Source organism: Heteronotia binoei, chromosome 6, assembly GCF_032191835.1.
Source record: "Heteronotia binoei isolate CCM8104 ecotype False Entrance Well chromosome 6, APGP_CSIRO_Hbin_v1, whole genome shotgun sequence".
NCBI lineage: Eukaryota > Metazoa > Chordata > Lepidosauria > Squamata > Gekkonidae > Heteronotia > Heteronotia binoei.
In genome coordinates, this window is record NC_083228.1 from 73042514 (window position 1) to 73064385 (window position 21872).

The 21872-nt window shown below is 41.5% G+C and overlaps 1 protein-coding gene across 3 annotated transcripts in view; it reads left to right on the forward strand.

Annotated features, from left to right (window-relative positions):
• ITPRIP (inositol 1,4,5-trisphosphate receptor interacting protein) overlaps window positions 1-10575 on the forward strand; it is a 58182-nt gene extending 47607 nt beyond the window's left edge. For all 3 annotated transcript variants that reach the window (XM_060241711.1, XM_060241710.1, XM_060241712.1), the window contains one exon: window positions 6917-10575. In XM_060241711.1, the coding sequence (XP_060097694.1) occupies window positions 6931-8580 (1650 nt within the window). In that variant the 5' untranslated portion in view covers window positions 6917-6930 and the 3' untranslated portion in view covers window positions 8581-10575. The remainder of the gene's footprint in view (window positions 1-6916) is intronic.
• Window positions 10576-21872: the final 11297 nt, after the last annotated feature.

The following is a 21872-nucleotide window of genomic DNA, read 5'->3' on the forward strand; positions in this document are numbered from 1 at the left end:
CTTGTGAATTTACAGCATCACCACAGTGCTTTGAGTTCTTCTTAAGGAGCAAAACATGCTACCCACATTTTAATAAATGTAGGAATATCCAGACTTAATTTTTCAGAGGAGAACATCAGAGTTATTTCAGTTATCAGGCAATGTGATTCCAAGATTACAGAGATATCTGTTTTACCATTAATACATTTAAAGCAGGAAATTAGCATAAGGATTACTATCCCAGAGAGTAAAACGCTATTCTTAAACTCCTGGGAATTCTGAAGTCTCACAACTGTTTGTTTGTTTTTAAATGAGTTAGATGTATTTATGAGGGGGGCTGTATGATGAATTCTAATTTAGGTGTAGAGGGTTTCATTCCTCACCCACAGTACACATCTGCATGTGATATGTGTCTGAGTTAAAGAATACCTTACTTTACTTTCATATTCTCTCTTGTTGCTGTGGTAACAAACTGACAGAATGGGGATAACTGACAAATGAGTAGAAGAGGCACTGACCATCTTAGGATCTCAATGGTAAGAGAGGAAACATATTAAAGAAGCATTCATGCGTAGAAGGCAGTATGCCAGCAAAAGCAGGGTGCTCATTACAAAGGTCAAAATTCATCTTAAAAACTTCACACAACACAGAACCTAGTTTCTGTTCTTTTTTCTAATGACTGAAAAGGAACAAACCATAGTCTCAGTTGTATGGAAACTAAAAATACTGATGGTCTGCACTGCTAGAGGAGAAAAACCAACATGTGAAATATTCTACAGGCATGGATGTAGAGGTGAAAAGCGCCTACATATCGATATCATAGGACATAAGCTGTGTGGAAAGTAGAGATTTACAAACTTCCAAAGAGAGTTTAAGTAGCTTCATGGAGTAGATCCTAGCATAGTAAATCTCAAGGCTGAAATCTTCTGTCACCATATGTGGCTTTGTCAAGCACCGATATTTCTCAATAAGCAGTCTTTTGTTTTAAATCAAAGCTGTTTTATTGTTAGAAATTCAGAAGCTGTACCAAGGACACGAGCCTTGGGAGTAATGATGTATACAGAGTTACACAGTTGCTATATAGAATATCTTCAAAGGTTACATTACAGATGCATACTTGAGTCATGGATTCAAAGGTTGCTAATTCGAGTTCTACAGTCACTTTATTAATCACACGTTTAATATGGAATGGTCCCAAAAACTTGTATGCCAGTTTTTTAGAAGTTTGTGGTAGAGGCAAGTTCTTGGTAGATAGGAACACTGTATCTCCCACTTTGAAGTCCCAAGCGGGTGAATGATGCTTATCATAATGCTTTTTGTAGTTCTCCTTAGCCAATTCCAAATCTTCCTGGATGTTGTTCCAAGCCTTCCCCAACTTTCCCCACCATTGTTCAAAAGTTGAGGGTATTTCAGGCATCGCTCCCCGTGGTAGTTGTGGAAAAGGTTTCCCTTCATAACCATTCACTACTAAAAAGGGGGATGATTTGGTGGAGCTATGTATGCTGTTATTATATCCATATTTTGCAAATGGAAGCAATTCTGCCCAGTTAGATTGCTGATACTTCACAAAGCATCTTAAGTATTGCTCCAGCAGCGCATTTATCCTTTCCATCTGTCCGTCAGTTGGGGGATGGTACGCAGAGCTCGATCTCTGCTCAATCTTGGTTAATTTACAAATCTCCCACCAGAAGTTGGCAATGAACTAGACTCCTCTGTCACTAATTAACTTATCCAGGAATGAGTGTAGTTTCACCATGTGTTGGAAGAATAGTTGAGCTAGTCTTTTAGCCATGGGTATTTGAGAGAATGGAATGAAGTGGGCTTGCTTAGAGAAAGTGTCCACTACTACAAGAATTACGGTCTTCCCCTGAGAGGGGAAAAGCTCTACGATAAAATCCAATGAGACTATCGACCATGGTCTGGTTGTTGTTTCCAGTGGTTGTAACAACCCTGGAGGTTTTCCTCCCCGTCTCTTAGCCAACAAGCATATTGGGCATGAAGCGACATAATTAGAGATGTCTTTTTTCATAAATGGCCACCAAAATTGTCTATTCACTAGATGCAGAGTTGTTACATATCTGAAGTGCCCAGATAGCTTGCTGTCATGACACAATTGGAGCACCTCTTTTCGGAGGCTCCCTGGTACATAAAGTTTAGTGTCCTTGTACCAGAAACCTCCCTCCCCTTTCTTTACCCCTTCAGGTATTGCATCTCCTTCCTTTTCCACTTCGGCAATCAGTCTTTCTCCCCCCCCCCCCACTTCTCTTCTAGTTTTTCGCACTTTGCTTGTGAGCGGGTAGTTACCACTCCCCCTAATTGGCTGGGGGAGATGAGTGAATCGATCACCTCCTCCCTTTGGCTGTTATGCTGGGGGAGTCTAGATAATGCATCAGCAAGAAAATTCTTAGATCCCGGGATGTGCTTCAGTTTAAAATTGAATTAAGCAAAGAATCCCGCCCATGGGATCTGTTTCTTAGTCAGTTTCCTGCAACCAGTAAGAGCTTCCAGATTCTTATGATCTGTCCATATTTCAAATGGGACCCTCGCCCCTTCTAGCCAAGATCGCCATGTTTTTAGTGCGAACATTACAGCAAAAGCCTCTTTGTCCCATACTGACCAATACCTCTGATCTTGAGAGAATTTTTTAGAGATGTAAGCACACGGTTTTAGGGAACCCCCCCCCCCCTCATCTGGTTGCATGAGAATGGCACATTGCTGGCATCACATTGGACCACAAAGGGTTTTAATTAATTGGGGTGAATCAAGATAGGTTCGCTCGTGAACAACCTTTTTAATTTGTTGAAGGTTTCCTCACAATTTTCTGTCCAATTTAATTTTGCTCCTGGCCGCTTGGCCTCTGGACCTTTCCCCTTCGTTTTGAGAAGGTCCGTCAAGGGGAGCATGGTATGTGGGAACCCTTGTATAACCCTGAGCCTGCCCTGAGCATGGTATGCGGGAACCCTGAGCCTGCTTCGGCAGGGAAGGCGGGATATAAATTAAAATTATTATTATTAATTACGATAAAAATTTGTGAATCCAATGAAGGATTGGAGCTGTTTATGTGTCCTCGGGGGTTCCCAATCTAGTACTGCTTGTATTTTGGTGGGGTCCATTGCCAAACCCCTCCCCGACACTCTGTAACCTAAGTAATCCAATTCGGTCTTATGGAATTCACACTTGGACAGTTTTGCATATAGTTGATTTTCATAGAGGGTTGCTAAGACTTCATATGGGAGGGGAGGTCATTTGAATAAATAATTATATCATCCAGGCACACCACTACCCCTCGGTACAAATGTTTCCGCAGGACCTCATTTATAAAGTTCATGAAAACTCCTGGGGCCCCTTGTAGCCCCAATGGCATGACTAAGTATTCAAATTGTCCCATCGGCGTGTTAAACACTGTCTTCCATTCATCCCCCCCCTTTATGCATAGGGGGGCAGCACCAAGATCACCTCTCTCTGAGCGGGTGCTTAGTCCATTAGGCTGGTGGACCTCCTGTGGCCCCAATCCATTGGAGTGATAAACAGTTGCTGTATGTGCAGCGGAGACCCTCACCCGGCCAACCTCTTGGCATCAAGTACGTGCCACGGAGGTTGTCTCGGGGCTGTGTCGGGTCCTTGATCTTCGCCAATTGGTCGTTCTGGGTTTTTGGGGGCTTCTCCATTATCTGGAGCTCTCGCCGCCATTTGGGTAGAAAGTTTCCAATTTGGTTACGTCCCCAAGTAGGTTTATTCCCAAAATGTCAAGCGCTGATATTTCTCAATAAGCAGTCTTTTGTTTTAAATCAAAGCTGTTTTATTGTTAGAAATTCAGAAGCTGTACCAAGGACACCATGACGTATACAGAGGTACACAGTTGCTATATAGGATATCTTCAAAGGTTACATTACAGATGCATACTTGAGTCACGGGTTCAAAGATTGCTAAACACTATCTTTTTTATTACTAAGGAATTTAGGCTATTAAAAACATCTCTCTTTCTCACACTCCTTTAGCAGAAGATAAGAGTTGTCTGTGTGAACCTGTGGGAGAAGTGACTTGAAAGTGTTACCAGCCAGGCTATAGCTTAAACATCCTTGGGCCAGATGGATTTATTATTTACCCAATGGTTGTAAATAAGGGGGGTGCAGTAGAGAGCTGGTGACCTGCTCTATGTCTAAGAAACATGTGTAATGTATGTTCAGTGTCCTGGTACAGAAATAAGTGCGCTTGACAGGCTTAATATGCTGATGCGAAGAAGCACGTGGCTTTTGGGGGTTTCCTCCAGGAACAGGATGCACTTACTCAACAAGGCCAGACCTCATGCGTTTTGCATTCATTTCCACATCTGCAGGCCAAGCTGATCGGCATGTGCATTGGCATGTGCAGAAATTACCAGGATGATATTAGTATAGGGTTGTTCCACATAACTGTATCCTATGTTTTTCTTGTGGTGTTTTCATAAATGGTTGCTAAAGCACAAAAAGCTACTGTTAATGTATGTCCAGTGTCCTGGTACATGTAGAAGATGTTGCATCTCATTTCGAGTAGGCATCAGAAATGGATGACTAAGGGCATAACTTCATTCAATCTACCTACAGTTTTCTCCCCTCCTCAGCATATTGAAAGACATACTAAAGAAATATACACTGGCAAAACAGCCAATACAAATAGTTCTAATAAAAGTAAATTCAGTGTAACCTGACTTTATAGTTAATTATTCTTAATGCTCTGGAACTTTTCAGTTTTTTGACACATTGCGGAGAATGCTGTTGACTAACGGTGCAGCTCCTTTTTAAAGTACTATGGGTTTGGGCCATTTTGTAGACATTACTGTAGATTATGTGTAATACAAACTTTAAGCATGTTGAAACTTGTTTGTGAGGTTTTTTCCTTGTGTTTTGAAGATTAAAAGTTGGGGTTTATATGTGTATCTTCATCAGCTGCATGTGTGAATGATCCAAGGTGGATCACCTGCCACAAATTCAAACTTTAATTAAGCTTAAAAGGATCGTGCTTTTCAGTTTAGCTGGTTCACACATTTGGCCATCAGTTATCAAGTGATCTATGCGTGCCCCAGCACTTAATAGGTGTGGCAGCATTTCTAGATGGAGGGGAAAATACCAAGTATTCTTTATCACAACTGATGAGTTTTTGAAAATGCAATATGTTAATATAAAGATGGAATATTAAAAGACAGTGAATATGAATCTGTCTAACTGCTTTATACAATCACCTTTCCCTGTGGTTCAAGATAACCTACAAATTCCAATTTAAAATATACAATGAAATCCCCCAAATAACAACCCCCCCCTTTGCATAGCATTATATTGCATTTGGTACTATAGATAAAAGACTAGTGACAAATTTAAATGGCTTTTGTGATCCCTTTTCACTTTTATTTTTACAAATTTCTATCTGTTTGCATGTTTCCACATTATTTTTTCCTTCTATCGGGTGCCATTTCTGTCATCTAAAGAAAACCCTTTTCTCACTCTCATTTTGGGAGCTGTCATACCAGTTTTTGATCTTGCAATTATACTTAGCTGAAAGACCAATCAGCAGCACATAAAAATACTAATTTTAGGTTATTAAAGATATTGATTCAGTTAAGCCGGTGCCTTGTGTTTGAAATTACTTAGAGGCAGGTATTTGTATCTCATTAGGTAAAAAGCTAGAAGCTAATACCATCTCCTAGCAGCCATGTGTGAGCGCAATTGATATATGTCCTTCTATGGAAATAATGAACAATGCTGCTGGAGTGAGAATTACCATCTGTTTCTGCCTGGTAGACTTGTGTGGCCATAGCTAAATAATTTAATGCAAAACATATTAGGGCTGGACTACATTTTCTTGCTACCATGCATGTGATAAATGTGCATTTCTCTACCTGCCATGAAGATGGCTCATCCCACTGAACCTCTAGTAGACCCAGTGATGTTATGACACGCTAGTTTGTGGAGAGAATTCCTTCTCAAATTGGATCCCCATATAACATTAACCAGAGTGTTTTCTCAGATCCCAGCATTCACCATGATGATATGCTGCATGAAAGGAGAGAAGCTTATCCTACCCCTCAAATTCATTGAAAAGGGAATCCCCCGTTGATTGCAGAAGTCTGAGGCCAACAGTCATGTTAGCAGTGAGATAATAAACTGCAAGTAAAAGCAGAACAGATCACTTCCTGATAAAGCAGGACTACATTGCAGATGTTAATAAAGCAAAAGTTAGACAGGTATGCTTTCCTACCCCTTTATAGGGAAAGTTTTCTTTCTCACTGTCAGGCCTCATTTTGGGCAGGAGCTCACAGAAGCGGAGCTCCAGAACCTCTACATTTTATTGTGCTCTTTCTTTCTTAAGCCCCCCCTCCAAATAATTGCTTCTGGGCTCCATTGTTCAACCCCCTGTGAGAATTTTGTGAACTGTAAGATTTGACAAACTTTCTAATATTTTTTCCACAAAAAAATGGGAAAATAACCAAAACATATAAAGCAGACAGATGGAAATCTTCATCATGCCATTGTGGCCACATAGAAGAAAGTAATTTAAGAAGTATGATGGGAGTAAGGTTTTATTATGGCAATTATAATTCAAGAAGCATTTTAAGATAGATGCTGAGCTGATAAAATTTAGTACACCTTCTGATGATGTCAGGGATGTGTGGCATATGCAAATGAGTTGTGTAAATGAGCTCCAGTACCTTTTTTTTCTATTAAATGACCCTGTTACCTTTATCTGTCTAAGAACATATTCTTGAAATACTCAACCTTGCATAATACATAAATATAATAATAATACATTGTTTAAGAAAATGTATGTCCTTTTGGAAGTTTAAATATCTTTTCAAAGTAGAGAGGATTCTTAGGGGGGGTTTTCCTGCTCCAACCCAAGACTTAATCCTCTTGTGTCCATGTTTAGATATAAGCAAGGCTGACCACATGTCTCTTTCTTATAGGACGGAGCTTTGCCATGCCAGCAGGAATCTTCAGGGTATGCTTTGTGGTGATTGCAGCTATTGTCAACCATCCACTCCTCTTCCCCAAGGAGAATGTTACAATCCCTGAAAACACAGAGGAGATCATCCAGAAAATGAAAGAGCGGGAGGAGAGCCTGAGGCTAGAACGGCTTAAACTGGAGCAGGAGACGATGGTGCAGGAGACTTTAACCAAGTTTTCAGAAAAGGTCACACAGCCAGAAGAGCAGTACACCCATGATCCACTCTCTTGGAACTTCTGGACTGCTCTATCCTTGGTAGTTTTCCTGCTGATTGAACTGTGGAGGCAGGACTACCAAGAAGGGACATGGCAAGACTACAGCATTGAGGAAGATGAAAATGCAGTTCTGGGAAAGGCATTCAGAGGTGTTGTCCTACCAGATAAAGTCACATTGGCTAATTTCTATGAAAGATGCATCCACAGTGTGACTAGTGAAATTGCTAGGAACAGAGAGCTTGTGGAAGGATTTGCAGATGATTTGCTAGAGGCTCTAAGGAGTGTATGTAACAGGGATGCAGACATGGAAGTAGAGGAATCCATAGGAGTTGGGAGCATGTATGAAAACTGGAGAGTTCAAAAACCCCTGGCCTGTGACTTTATTGTCCCTTTTTCTCCTCCAGAGCCATACCGTTTCAAATTAGAGACGTGGCTTTCAGGGGAATCTGTTCCACCAGACAGACAAGGTTATGGTATGATAAAGATCTGCTGGGCAGATGAGAACTCAACAGGCTGTATCTGTGACAAGACAAAGCTGGGGGAAGACCTATTGTGTCTCCTTCATAGCAAAATGAACCAGGCTAGACACAATAACCATATGGAGGACTTGCTTTGCTACAAAGACTCTCGATACCTTGATGGTGACCAGGTTATGACATGGTTCCAGGTTGCACTTACCAAGGCATGGAACAAGATTTCACACAAGTATGAATTCAATCTCACTTTCAGTCTCCTAGACTCTCCTGGTGCTCTAAAAATAAAGTTCAGGTCTGGAAAGACCATTGCATTCAACCTTACCCCTGTGGTCCAATTTGTTGATTCTGATGTATACTTTATCTCCCATTTCCCATGCAGTGGCCTGGCAGAGAGTTCCACATCCAGTATTCACTGGTTTCTCACATTTGCAGTGTATGAGAAAAGGTACATTCAGTTCGTTTCAAAAATTCTGCCTGCCAGCTCCTGCCACCTTAGCTGTCTCCAGATACTCTCCTTCCTTCATGGAAAGCAGTGCAGTCTAACAGGTCCAAGCAGTCTTACAAACTACCATTTGAAAACAGTGATGCTGCATTTGCTACAGACCCATCCCAGTTCAAACTGGGCTTCTGACTTCCTGGAGGCCAGGTTGCAAGACATGCTCAAATTTTTGGAGAAAAGCTTGCAAGAAAAGAGGCTTTACCATTTTTTCATTGGAAACAGGAATCTGCCAGAGGAACTGGGCATTCCAGTGATGTTTCAGAAGGTGGAACCTATGAACCTTTTTCGTCCCTTCGTATTGCAACGAAGTGCTTACAGAAAAGCAATGGACACATTTCACGAGATGCTGAGAAATACAGTTGCTTTAATAAATGAGTACACTGTGCATGTCCCCATGGGAAGGGCAACTCCACTAAACAAGGAACCACTGTAGTAAGTGGTTGTTCTTGGCCCCAAATCTTTGAAAACTACAACACAAGCAGATCTCCCCACTTAATGAAAGACTGATACTAGAAAGAGGGGGGGGGGGGTGTTGGTCTGCAAATGATTCCAAAGATTCAAAAGTGCATGAGCACCATCTGTCTATTCTACCAGTATTGCTGGATGATGTAATGCAGCTTTGAATGTTTATGAATAGAATGTTTGCAGGGATAGTAAGAAACAAGACAGAAGCCTTTAATTTATTCTATCTGCTTGGGCATTGGCTAGAAGGTATGTGCTTTGTTTAAGGTAGGGGGTCATGGCATCTCTGCAAAAAGACTCCTTTCCCAATAGTAGCAGCCTGGAACAAACATTGTTGGGACAAACATTGTTTTGATTGTTGGGACAAACATTGTTTTTATGTTGTTGACAGACAGGTTTCAAGTTTATACTTTGCAAATGAACCTTCTTTGTATGAGTTTGTGGGGGAATTCTTTAAATGAATGACAAAGTGTTACAAGAGTGCTACCTCACTATCTGTAGTAGTCTATAAAAAGAAAGAGCCAGAGTAGTGTAGTGAAGAGTAGTAGACTTTAATTTGGAGGTCTGGGTTTGACTCCCCACTCCTCCATGTGAAACCTGTTGAGTGACCTTGGGCCAGCACAGTTCTCTCAGAAGGTGCCTGTTGTGGGAAGAAGAAGGGAAGGCAATTAACTATAGGCTGCTTTGAGACGCTATGAAGTAGAGAAAAGCAGGATATAAAAATGTATGCTGCTGCTTCCATGTACTGTTGCACTCAAAATCCCTGAAATACAGCTGTAATTCCTATTGATCTTTAATTACCTATTAATCTATAGGGATAATTCCAAAAACCAACCAGTGATGCATCATACCAGAATGGACTCAAGCATGTTTTTTCTGCCTGTTATAAATTTTTACTTCTTTCAAAACTGAGCTCAGTCTGAGGTGGTAGAAGAGAGCTGGTGGGGGGGTGGGGGATAATTAATAACAAAGCCCATCTAACACTAAACATTCCCTGCAAATAGAAGTAGCACAACAGTAGTAAGTAGTTCTCTACTTGCAGTTTTAAAAACAGTCAGAAGTAATACAGTCCACATTCTGACATCTCACTGCCCTTTTTTTTTTTACCTCATCCTGCTTCTTGACTAAAATATCTTTTCAGGTTTCTTTTAAGCAACTTTGTGTTGCTTATGTCTTTTAAAAAGAAACTGGGTAGAGGCAAAACTCTTCCTTGGCACAAAGAACTACCTGGCTATATACTAAAAAAGCAGGAGTGGCATAAAGCATTCACTAGTCTGCTTCCAGACTGCAGAATTTGCAATGTACTTCCCATCCTGCAGCCTATTTTTACATGCTAGTTTTACAGGCAGATCACAGGAGAAAAACAAACAGTGTTTCATATTTCCTGAGAGGGTCTAAATTTAGTGTGCTGAAAGCACCAGAATGTGTGCCCCAGGTTCCACAAGGAATAACATCCTGGACAGGGAGGCAAAAGTTCATGTTTGGTGTAATCAGAGGAAAGGGGGCAAAATAAAACAATTGTATATTTTTAAAGATTACCGTACTTTGTATTAAGGCATAGTTGCAGCTCCGTTTTTAAAAAGCCAGTACAACTATTTGTCTGATGTGATTCTCAGCCTCTTGCTGAATTTTTATTAGTATGCAGAGCCAAGACATCCTTAAATGGCAGTGGCAGTGGGCAGGGGTAATACATGCTAACATTCTTTGTCTCTACTGCCTGGGCTGCAGCATTTGCCGCTGTTTCTTCAGTATAGCTCAAATACTTGCTTTGCCACTTCCTGTTTTGACAGGAAGTGCTTATTGCCGGAAAACAGAAAAGAGTTTATATTACTATTGTAGGATAATGTATGTTGAATTGCTTTTTTTAAAAACATACTTGAAGCAATGGTCTTTTAAAATGAAAATCAAATTCACATGGGAACTAAAAATACCTTCACTGCACAGGAGACTTAGATGCAGTAAGCAAGATCTTTGAGCTGCATGGTGAAGTTTTGTCTCCTGTACAAGGTTAACTGCACATCTCTCTAACATCATTAAGCCCATCTAGCATCCTGGACTATACCTATACTTGGTCAGATCATCTGTGATGGTGCTCATAACTGGAAGTGGAGTGAAAAGAAAAGAGTTAATTGGTTGCTAGTTCAGAGCCAACATTCCTGCTCCAAACAGGTGTTGTTACTGCTACAGTTGAGATTACAAATCTAAAGCTCTGGCTGCTGGATTGGTTCGGGTAATAGCAGGAACCATGTCTGCCTATAGCACCAGTATACCTGAGAGATTCCTCATATGCATACTTACATCCTTGGATGGAAATAGATCCCCCCCCACTCTAGAAATCTGTATTTTATTAATTCCATTCTATCTTTTGCTAAGAAAAATATACATTGCTCTAACAAAAGTTATGGCGCACTTCTAGGTAAAACAATTTAATCAGCTGTTTAAAGTAGCTACCAAATTAAGAACAAAGCAAAACATGCACACATATAAAAAGTGCCCTGATATGGATAGTGCAATCTTGTCAGATCTTGGAAGCTAGTTAGCCCTGGTTAGTATTTGGGTAGGAGACCAGCAGGGAATACCAGGGTTAGGGATAGACATGAACCAGAAAAATTTGGTTCAGGGCCAACCTTGCAAACCCAGAACTGAGCCCTGAAATCCTCAAACTGTTTACTGCAGCCGGAAGAAAGTGGGGAGATTGCCTGGGAATGGTTAAATGGCTGGCAGCCATTTAACCCATCCATTTCACTTCCTCCCACTTTGAAGCTTCAAGCCAATTCAGTGATCTGTTTTGCTCCCCCTACTGATTCCAAGTGGGGGAAGCTAAATGGATTACTGAAATGGCTTGCAGCCATTTAAACCTAACAGTGGGTGATTGCGCCCATCTGCTGTTAGGATTAAATGGCCCAAAGAACTGTACTGAACCAGGCAGAAGTTCAGTAAATGTTCAGGGAAGACACCTTCACGATGAATTTTGGCTTGTGAACCATTGTGCCCATTCCTAAGAAGGATGCTATGCAGACAAAAGCAATGGAAAACCTGCTCTGAACGTGTTTGTACTGAAAACTCTACAGGATCACCATAGGTCAGTTGTGACTTGATGGGGGGGAAAGAGAGAGTGTAATATTAGAGAGAAAGAAGAACATGTACTAATTCAAAAATTCAAGAACAAATAAGCCACACTGGATCAGTTGAAGGGTTAATCAAGTCCAGCATTCTGTTTCTGCAGAGGCTGACCAATTGTCTCTATCAAAACCACAAGGAGTATAACTCCAACAGCATCCCCACAACCAGCAACTGATATAAAGAAGCAAGGAGTGGATATCCATCATGACTAGCAGCCATGATCTATCACCATCACATCCTGCCAGCATCAAGTTCCAGTTGTATGTGCTGTTAAGAAGTACTTCCTTTTCTTGAATCTCCCACATTCCAGCTCCCGTGGATGATTCCAGTTCCTAGTATTATGAGATCCTGTTACCATTAGGTGGATCTGTAACTGGTTGACAGATTGCACCCAAAGAGTGCTTGTGAATGGTTCCTCATCCTCTTGGAGAAGAGTGACAAGTGGAGTGCCTCACAGATCTGTCCTGGGACCTGTTTTGTTCAACATCTTTATAAATGATTTGGATGAAGGAATAGAGGGAATGCTTATTAAATTTGCTGACGATACTAAATTGGGAGGGGTTGCAAATACAGTAGAAGACAGAAACAGGATACAGGATGGCCTTGACAGGCTGGAAAACTGGGCAAAAACCAATAAAATGAATTTTAACAGGGATAAATGTAAAGTTCTGCATTTCTGTAGGAAAAATCCCAAGCAGAGTTGTGGGATGGGGGAGATTTGTCTTAGCAGTAGTATGTGCGAAAAGGATCTAAGGGTCTTAGTGGATCATACGCTGAACATGAGTCAACAGTCTGATGCAGTGGCTAAAAAGGCAAATGCAATTTTGGGCTGTATCAACAGAAGTATAGTGTCCAGATCACGTGATGTGATAGTATCGCTTTATTCTGCTCTGATAAGACCTCACCTGGAGTATTGTATTAAGTTTTGGGCACCACATTTTAAGAAGGATATAGACAAGCTGGGTCCAGAGGAAGGCGACAAAGATGGTGAGGGGTCTGGAGGCCAAGTCCTATGAGGAAAGGTTGAAGGAGCTGGGGATGTTTAGCCTGGAGACGGGGCGGCTGAGAGGTGATCACCATCTTCAAGTATTTGAAGGGCTGTCATATAGAGGATGGTGGGGAATTGTTTTCTGTGGCCCCAGAAGGTAGGACCAGAACCAATGGGTTAAAATTAAATGAAAAGAGTTTCTGACCGTTAGAGTGATTCCTAAGTGGAACAGGCTTCCTCAGGAGGTGGTGGGCTCTCCTTCCTTGGAGGTTTTTAAACAGAGGCTAGATGGCCATCTGATAGTGCTGAAGATCCTGTGAATTTGGGATAGGTATTTGTGGGTTTTCTGCATTGTGCAGGGGGTTGGACTAGATGACACTGGAGGTACCTTCCAACTCTAATTCTGTGACCCAAAGTATTTCTAGAAGGGAATCTGATTCTCTGACCTCAATCTTACTGGACTGTAACCCTCTTTTGGAACTCTTTGCAATCTGTTTTTGATTTAACCACCCTAAATAATTTGATGCCATCTATGAACTAAGCCACCTCACTACTCATCCCTAGCTGCAATTCATTTGTGAACAATCTGAAAAGCACCAGTCCCAGTACAAATGAGGGACCCTGCTTCTATCATCCCTCCACTGCAAGAACTGATAATTTTATTTCTACTCGGCTTCCTGCTTTTTAGCCAGTTTCTAAGCAACAAGACTTGTCCAAAGCCATTTGGAAATCCAAATACACAACATCTACCAGCTCATTCCTGACTATATGTTTACTGACACTTATAAAAAACTCTAAAAGGCTAGTGAGACAGGACTTACCTTTGCAGAAGCCATGTTGGTTTTTATTCAGCAGGGCTTGCACTTCAGGATACTTAACAATTTCATCTTTAATAATGCTTTCTGTTAATTTCCAATGCACAGATATTAAGCTAACCAGCCTGTAATTTTCCAGACAACTCCCCCACTTCCCTGTTCAACCACATCCACATCGTGCATTAGGCACTGGGCAGCACCACTGAGGATTAAATCCAAGGTCACCTCCCCTCTGAGATCAGCTGTTCTATGGCACAGTCATTTAGAGTATCTAGAAGTTTTACTTCTTTGGCATGACTGGGCATGCATTTATCCAGTCAACGTGATCAGTTAAAGTTGCCTAACTTTGGATGCCTCCCTGATTTCATTCTTAATATCAAGATCCCCCTGAGTGTGTTTTGGTCAGGATGCCAATTGCATGTTACCAGTACTAAATTACTTTGGGGGCCCAGTATTGTTACCAACCGTGATTGGTTTACTCTATCCTCACTTTCCATCTTCACCCATCCTGATTTGGTCAATTGGAAGCATTTTACCCTTTGCTGCTTTGGGATATGTCTGAACTGGATGCTTCTCAGCTCCTGTCAGCTTTCTCCCTGGATTCAGTTTAAAAGCAGCTCTGCCACTGTTGTAGTCTCCATCATGCTGTGGGCAAGACTAGCCATTGTTTTGTCCCCTTTCTCACTGCCGCCACCACTTCAGAAAAAATCCAACCCACCCACAGCACAATTCCCTGTAATCTTGCAGGGGTATCATTCAGTAGCACGCCAAGGAGGCAGACAGGTGATAAGGACTTGTGCAGACTCCCTCAGTTCAAACAGAACTGTATTTCTACAAAGCAGAAGTGAAAGGTACTGCAAGGCCAAGATCTAGACACACTAAAAAGACAGATTCTAATTAAAGTCCTTGCAATCTATGATGCTTCTGATCTGGATAGATGCAGGATGCCCCCACCCTGGTTCACCTGCATCCCCTTTTCACATCATTCCCCTCTGTCATCCTCAAGGCAAAACACACCCTACTCAGCCAAAAAGAGCCTCAAAGGAAACCTGCCTTCTGGTCAGTTCAAACAAAGGAACAGCTCCCCTTTTCAGATGCCACCTCTGTGCTCTTGGGTCTTTAGCCAATCTGGGTGCTATGCTTTTAGTCCCCAGCCTGCCAAGCCCACATCCTACAATCAAGACATGTTAACACACCAAAGACCTGTTGTGTTATTTCTCCCAGTAGGAAAATGTTCCCTGTTCCGGCAAAGAGCTTAACTTTGAAGATAACTGGATCTCTTTCCAACATCATAGTTCTCAAAGCATCTCCTGTCCCTCTCATCTCACTACAGCCACCTTTTCATGTTCCGTACCAGCAGTCTAGTCCCATCCTGATTCAAGTGGAGCATATTGCTTTTATATAAGCCTAACTCATGCCAAAGTGTTTCCCAGTACCTAAGAAATCTAAATCCTTCATCTCTTCATCTCATCCATACATTGAGACTCCCCAACTGTGCCTGTCTAGTTGGCCCTATGCTTAAAACAGGCAGCATTTCAATCAAAGCTTCCTTTGAGGTTCTGACTTTTAAGTCTCTTACCTTGCAACCTAAATTTGACTTCCAGGATGCCATGACTAAACAACTCCAGGTCACTGGTTCTGTAGCATACACCACAAACACAGACTCCTCCCCAGCACTATCTCCTAAGCCCCTCTTCCCCTAGCATCAGTCTTCCGCTTCAAGTCATAGCTTCAGTGACTTGCCTGCAATAAAGTTCACTTTAAAATACTCAAAAACTGTGTGTAATGTGTCATTCCACTCGCAGGTGTTGCATGCTTATCTCTGGAGGAAGTGGAAGCAGAGCAAGTACACTCTCCAGCAGAAAAGGATGCTGGGATCTTATCACATCAGCTGTAATCTGCTTTTGTTAACCAACACTAAAGACATAAATCTAGTTTCTAAAGTAAGGAGCTTAAAGGTAAAGACAGAAAAGAGTAGTTAAAGCCTCTGCTTTTTTCACCTTAAAACTGCTGGAAAATTGGTTTTGCAAAACTGCCTAAAAATCCTCTGAGGCCATAAAAAGAGATGCCAGACATCTCACTGGAATTCCTTTCTTCTTATAGGCAACTTCTGCATTTAAACTTTTAATGTTTCTTCCATCTTACATGCTATATAATTGACTCCTTGTAAAATACTGGCTCCAGTTAATAGGCTTGTTAAACAAACCATTGCAACTTCAGTTATTTTATTTTAAGTAATTACATGGCTGAAGTGGAAAATACCTATCTTCTTTTGCAGTCAGCAGTATTTCTAGATTTGTTACAGTGTTGAAAGTATTTCTCAGAGGAGAAACAAATCCAAATGTTTATGGTATAAAACTTTTGAAGCAGTGGATTTTCAAATAGTACTTTCATAGGAATTCTCTGTACTAAGGACATTATCAGGCATCCATGAGAGATTTTATTAAACTGCAGCTTTAGTATTAAGTTTCTGAAAGATCTCATATGTTAATTTAGTCAGCACACACTGATACACTAAAGTGCTCACACAAAACACAAAAATGTGTGATTCAGCTGGCTGAATATTTCCAGAAGGAAAGTTGTTTATCTTTCTACTTTTTGCATAAGAAGTAGATTTGGGAGATAATGTCACAAAAGATGAGCTCACATAGCTGTCTATAGCAACAGTATGAGTTTAATCCTTGTATCATATTCAGTTGTCTTCCAGAGGTCTCAGATGTTGAAAAAAGCTACACCTGGTTAAATTCAACTTCCTACACAAACCTAATTGGTACAGAAGTTCTCTCAGCAGCAGGATCCAGCAACCCTGTATGCAGTACAAACAAATGGACTGAGGCAGGAACTGATGAAACTTGCCTGAGCATTCATAAGATGGTTGCAACAGTTTTCCCTTTGAATGGATGGCTTTTGACCTAAAGAGCTCTTTAAAAGCACGTATGCTAGCCCAGTTGCTTTCCAGTGCCAGTCTGAATATGTGTGTGGCTTTGCTTGCATCTTCCATAATTGCTTTTAGAGCCAAAGCAGGTGACATACTGTGAATTCTGTATTCCCCACACTCCCAAGCATGTTCACTTAAAAAGATGACAAATGGACTCAATTTTTTAATTCAAAACAGTCAGATTGGCTGTGATGAAGAGACAGAGATATGGTGAAGCTGCATGCTTCTCTTCCAGGACAGGCAGACCTTCACATCTAGCTGTGCTGTCCTTCAGCTCTGTATTAATAAAATCTAGAGCATTATCAACATTACAAATGAGATCCAAACTCAAAGTTCCAGCAAGACTCTCCCAGTAGTTTCATATAGATATCAAACAACAACAGTGATAGATCAGATCTCTTGCAAGCACCTCATAACAGCACCCAAGAAGCAGTGGCATCAATGACTCCCCTCTAGTAATGTTTCATTATGAAAGCATAACATTTCAAGAGCAGATTATTCAATCCCTATAGGATGTGCACTAGCAGCATCTTGAAATCCAATGGCCACTAAAGCTCCTGGAGGCCCATAACCAGATCAGAAGCCAGATTAAAGAGGACCAAGGAAGGATGTGTGTCTGCCACCACACATTATTTCCTCCATAAATTGAGGAAATAACCCTGGTTTCTGAAGGGGGCGCTTAATTACCACCTCTGTAAAAGATGGCAGCAATCTACTCTCTTTCAAAGAGGCACTGATAATTTCCCTTAACTGATCCACCTGTCACTGCCACGCAGGGCTTTTTTTGTAGAAAAAAGCCTAGCAGGAACTCATCTGCATATTAGACCACACCCCTAGCACCAAGCCAGTCAGAACTGTGTTCTTGTGTGTTCCTGCTAAAAAAAAGAAAGAAGCCAAGCTGCCACTCATGAGTGAGGAAGATCACCTGGTGATATCCTTAAGAAAAACCAAACTGAAGTGATCCAAGCAAGAAACTACCACTTCTCTAATAAGGACATTGCCCCAGAACAACTGCGAGGAGAAAGGGCAGACACATATAACAAGTATTAACCTATTTTCTGAGCCACAGTAATTTTCAGACAGCCATATTTTTCCCATTCAGAAAGAGCAAAAGTAGAATTCTTTTTGCTGCATTCTGAATTTATTTTAGTTTACTTCATTTATACCCTGCCCTTCTTTCCAGTGAGGACCCAAAGTGGCTTACATCATTCCCCTCTCATCCATTTTATCCTTACAGCAATCCTGTGAGGTAGATTAGGCTGAGTGTTTGTGACTAGCCCAAGGCCACCCAGCAAACTTCTATGGCACAGCACGAAATGAAACCTGGGCTTTCCAGATCTTTATCTGTCACTCTAGCCCATGGGTGTCAAACATGCGGCCTGGGGGCCAAACCAGGGCCCCAGAGGGCTCCTATCAGCCCCCCAAGCAACTGGCTGTCATCTGCTTCCTTCTCCATCTTCCTTGCTTCCTTCTGCATCATAGCTTGCTTTGCCAGGCTTGCTCAATCACACAGGAGCTACAGAGCAAAACCTCTATTTTCTCCCTTGGGGAGGGAGAGCTTGCTTTGCCAGGTTCTCTCAATTGCACAACAGAGCTACTGAGCCAAGCCTCTTTTCTTTCTATTGGCTGAGGCTCTTCCCCTTCCTGGTCCCCTGGGAAAAGAAGGAAAGCACCAGAGCTTCCTTTGTCTCAGTTCCCTGGATCCCATGCAAGAGTTACAAAGAAAGCACCTTTAAAAACAAAAAGTGCTAATATTTTAAGCCTGTTTTATTTAAAGTTTTTTTTAAAATCATTAATTGTGTTTGTGTCTTTTATAAAGTTTGTATCTCTGCTAGCTGGCATTACATTTCATTACACATATGCCCTGGCCCGACAAGATCTCATTTGTCAATTCCAGCCCTCATAACAAATGCATTTGACACCCCTGCTCTAGCCACTACAGCACAATGAGTCTTAGTAATAGCTACTAAGACAAGCCAGGGTTCAGTTAGTCTGATGAAGCCACTACTTGAGAGCAGTAATATCATTACCACGGGCATTTAATCATTCATTTAATGCTTCTGAGCTATTGCTTCTATGTTTAGTTCCCAAATGCTGTTGGGGAGGGGGGCGGCTGTCATTTCATTGTTTAATAACCTGATTCTGAGCTCCCTAAAGTGGAGATTCATTTAATTTTAATGTATTGGTAAATAAAATACATATCTTAAAAATAATATACACTTACACTGAAGGGATTGCTGCTTCATTCATTCTTGCTCTCATGTTAAAAAGCTACTCTTCTGTTTAGTACTTTCTTTCCCCCTCCTCCCCCAAATAGCACCCTTTGTTCAGGGCTCTGTGCTTCCCACTCTGAAAAGAACTCCACATGGTGGGGGCCAGTGTGGTTGTGGTTAACAGTGGCAGACTCTAATCTGGAGAACTGGGTTTGATTCCCCCGTCCTCCACATGAAGCCTGCTGGGTGGCCTTGGGCAGGTCACAGTTCTCTCAGAACTCAGCCCCACCTACCTGACAAGGTCTCTGTTGTGGGGAGACGAAGGCAATGTGATTTTAAGCTACTTTGAGAGGTCTTAAGGTAGAAAGAAGTGGGGCATAAAAACCTACTCTTCTTCATAATCCAGTCACCCTACTCTCCTGAGCAAGCAGGCAGTGAGGTCACTCTTCAAAATAAGCCATGTTCCTACCTCCACAGCCCCAGTTGCTTTATCAGCTTTGCTCCTCTTCCTGCTTCTGATAGGCTTTTTATTTAAAGCATATTTATTAATACAGCATTTGGGGGCTAGATTCTTTAAAGGTTTATAAATAGTACCACTTCCTGGAGAAGATATTCTTGGTAACACAGGCAACCCAGCCTCCTTAGCTTCAGACTGGTAGAACTTGCCCCCATGCAGTCCTGAGCAAAAGCCTGCACACACGCCAACATTATGAATGTTGTTTGAGGGCATCCTATGTAGGTGACTGACAATGAAACCATCTTGTGCTGCTCCTACCACAACAGCATCAACACAGTAGATACTCAGACGCTACATGCAGAATAAATACCCAACATTGTCACCAACATTAAGCCCATGATAATATCTGTCAAGGAATTAGCTGAGGAACAAGGTAGGTAAAAAGGTAAAAAACTTCAAGCAAGATGCTATTTGTACTGGATACATGCAGAAGGATTTAAAAGAAAAGTCACACACTCACTGAACAGTATTCCATAGCATCACCTGTATCATCCCGACAGGGATCTACCATATATAACAATGCCTCCTTGTTCTTCCAGAAGAACTTTGTTTTTGTTATCTTGCCATTGATAAGCATTATATTAAGCAGGGGGCATCAGTGCTGCTCCAATTAGCCTAAGTTGGACAGGGAACTAGAAGCACACACAGCTCTCAAAGTCTAGCAGTTAAAAAGTAGTCAACATGAGCCAGAATTTCACATATAACAGGATCCGGAGAACATTTGCAAAGCTTGGTTGAGCTGAAACTTACTTAGGCTGACAAAGAAAAGGAGAATCTATGACAGGCAAGAGTGTGTTCCTGAGGAAGTCTCCTGATTTACAACTGTGTTTTTCCTAGGCACAGGCTGCAGGGAAGGGGGGGAGGAGATGGAAAGCTGAAGGCAGAGGAACTCATAAAGAGGAGATAGGGTTGCTAACTCCAGGTTGGGAAATTTCTGGAGATTTGAAGGGTGGAACCTCAGACAGGTACAATGCCATACACTCTACCCTCCAAGCCAGCCATTTCCTCCCAGGGAACCACTGTTGCCAGTCTCCAGGTGAGGGCTGGAGATCACTCAGAATTATAGTTGCTCTCCAGATAGCAGAGATCACTTCCCCTGGAGAAAATGGCTGCTTTGCAGGCTGGACTTTGTGTCATTATACCCTGGCTGAGGTTACTTCCCTCATGCTTTGGTCCATTCTGTGATTCCGGACCAGTCAGCCTAACCTACCTCACAGGGTTGTTATGCAGATGAAAAGGAAGAGAGGAGAATGATGTAAGCTGCTTTGGTCCATGCTGTGGAGAAAGACTGTACCTTTCCTAGGTAAAGGCTGCAGGGAGGGGGGAGGAGATGGAAAGCTGAAGTCAGATCAATTTCCCTACAGAAAATGGCCACCTTGCATGGGTGGGAAGAGAGCAAGGGGGGGGGGGGACTCAACCATAGCCTCTTGTATTTTTCTCCACAACAGGCCTTATTCCTAGTTAAATATAAAGTCATTCTACAAGGTAGTTGTCAATCTTAGGAAAAGATACAGACCTCAACCAATGAGCTAAGTGACATCCCCAACCAATGAGCTAAGTGACTCCATTATTCTTCACCCCAACCCCAATGGCCACTTTGTGTGCACTGGTCCACAATACTACATGACTTGTGCTTCATTTGTTATTCACAGTGGCAGAGACATGTGATAAAAAATATTCATGATCTTGTAACTTCCCCTTGTTTTGACTAGAACAGGCAAAGGTGATTAGGTTTAAGCAAGCTCAATATGGTGCATTTTCCACACTGATCTAACTGGAGACAGAGACACAGAAGAATCAATCCATTCCCCACTGTCTCCCCCTTCTCTTGTAGCCACTGCATCCTGTTGAAATTGAAAACAGAATGATGGCTAATACTTAATAGTAAATTACGAAGTAATATTCTTCTGTTTGTTGCTGTTGCAGAAGCACGTTTATCCTAGTACATTGAAGAACTAAAAAAGTGTTCTAGGAACACAATGGAAACTACTTACAAGTCACTATGGCCTTGAAGACTTCAGCTTGTGGCTAATAAATAAAATGGAATAATGTTCTTATATGTATAGTCCTCTGATTCTGAACTCCCAACGCTGTTTCATTTGATACTGTCCCAAAAGAATATGCATCATTCTCTTCAATGGCAGCTTAGAAGACACAATTTAAAAGGTGTACTTGCACCTAAAGCTTATCGATGGAAGCAAACTGTGTTATGTACAAATCTAATACATAAATAATTAGCTATAAGTGCAAGTGAAAAAAAATTATAAATCGGGCACAGGGTAGATCTATAGCTACTAGTTTAACAGATAATCTAGGGTTGAATCCCTGCCAGACTGAAAAGTAATTTTTAAAAATCAGGTTTGAATTACTTCCCTGCATGATGTAAAACAGTTACAAGAAGTTCCCTTTTCAAATACAGTTATTAGTTTTGCTATTTTAGGGTTGCTGAGTAACCAGAATATGATGGAAAGTAACAGAGAAGTGACGGTTTGTGTCTGCAGTCCAATATATTTCCTTCTTAGTTTGAAAAGAAAAAGCTAAACAGAGTGGGTACTCAACAGCACAGCATTTGTAACTGTTCAGCACAAACAGGCTAAGCTTGATTGCACAAATCCCCACTTGTGTTACTCTGCTTGCTGTTGCTGCTACAAAGAAAAGGAAACAGGAAG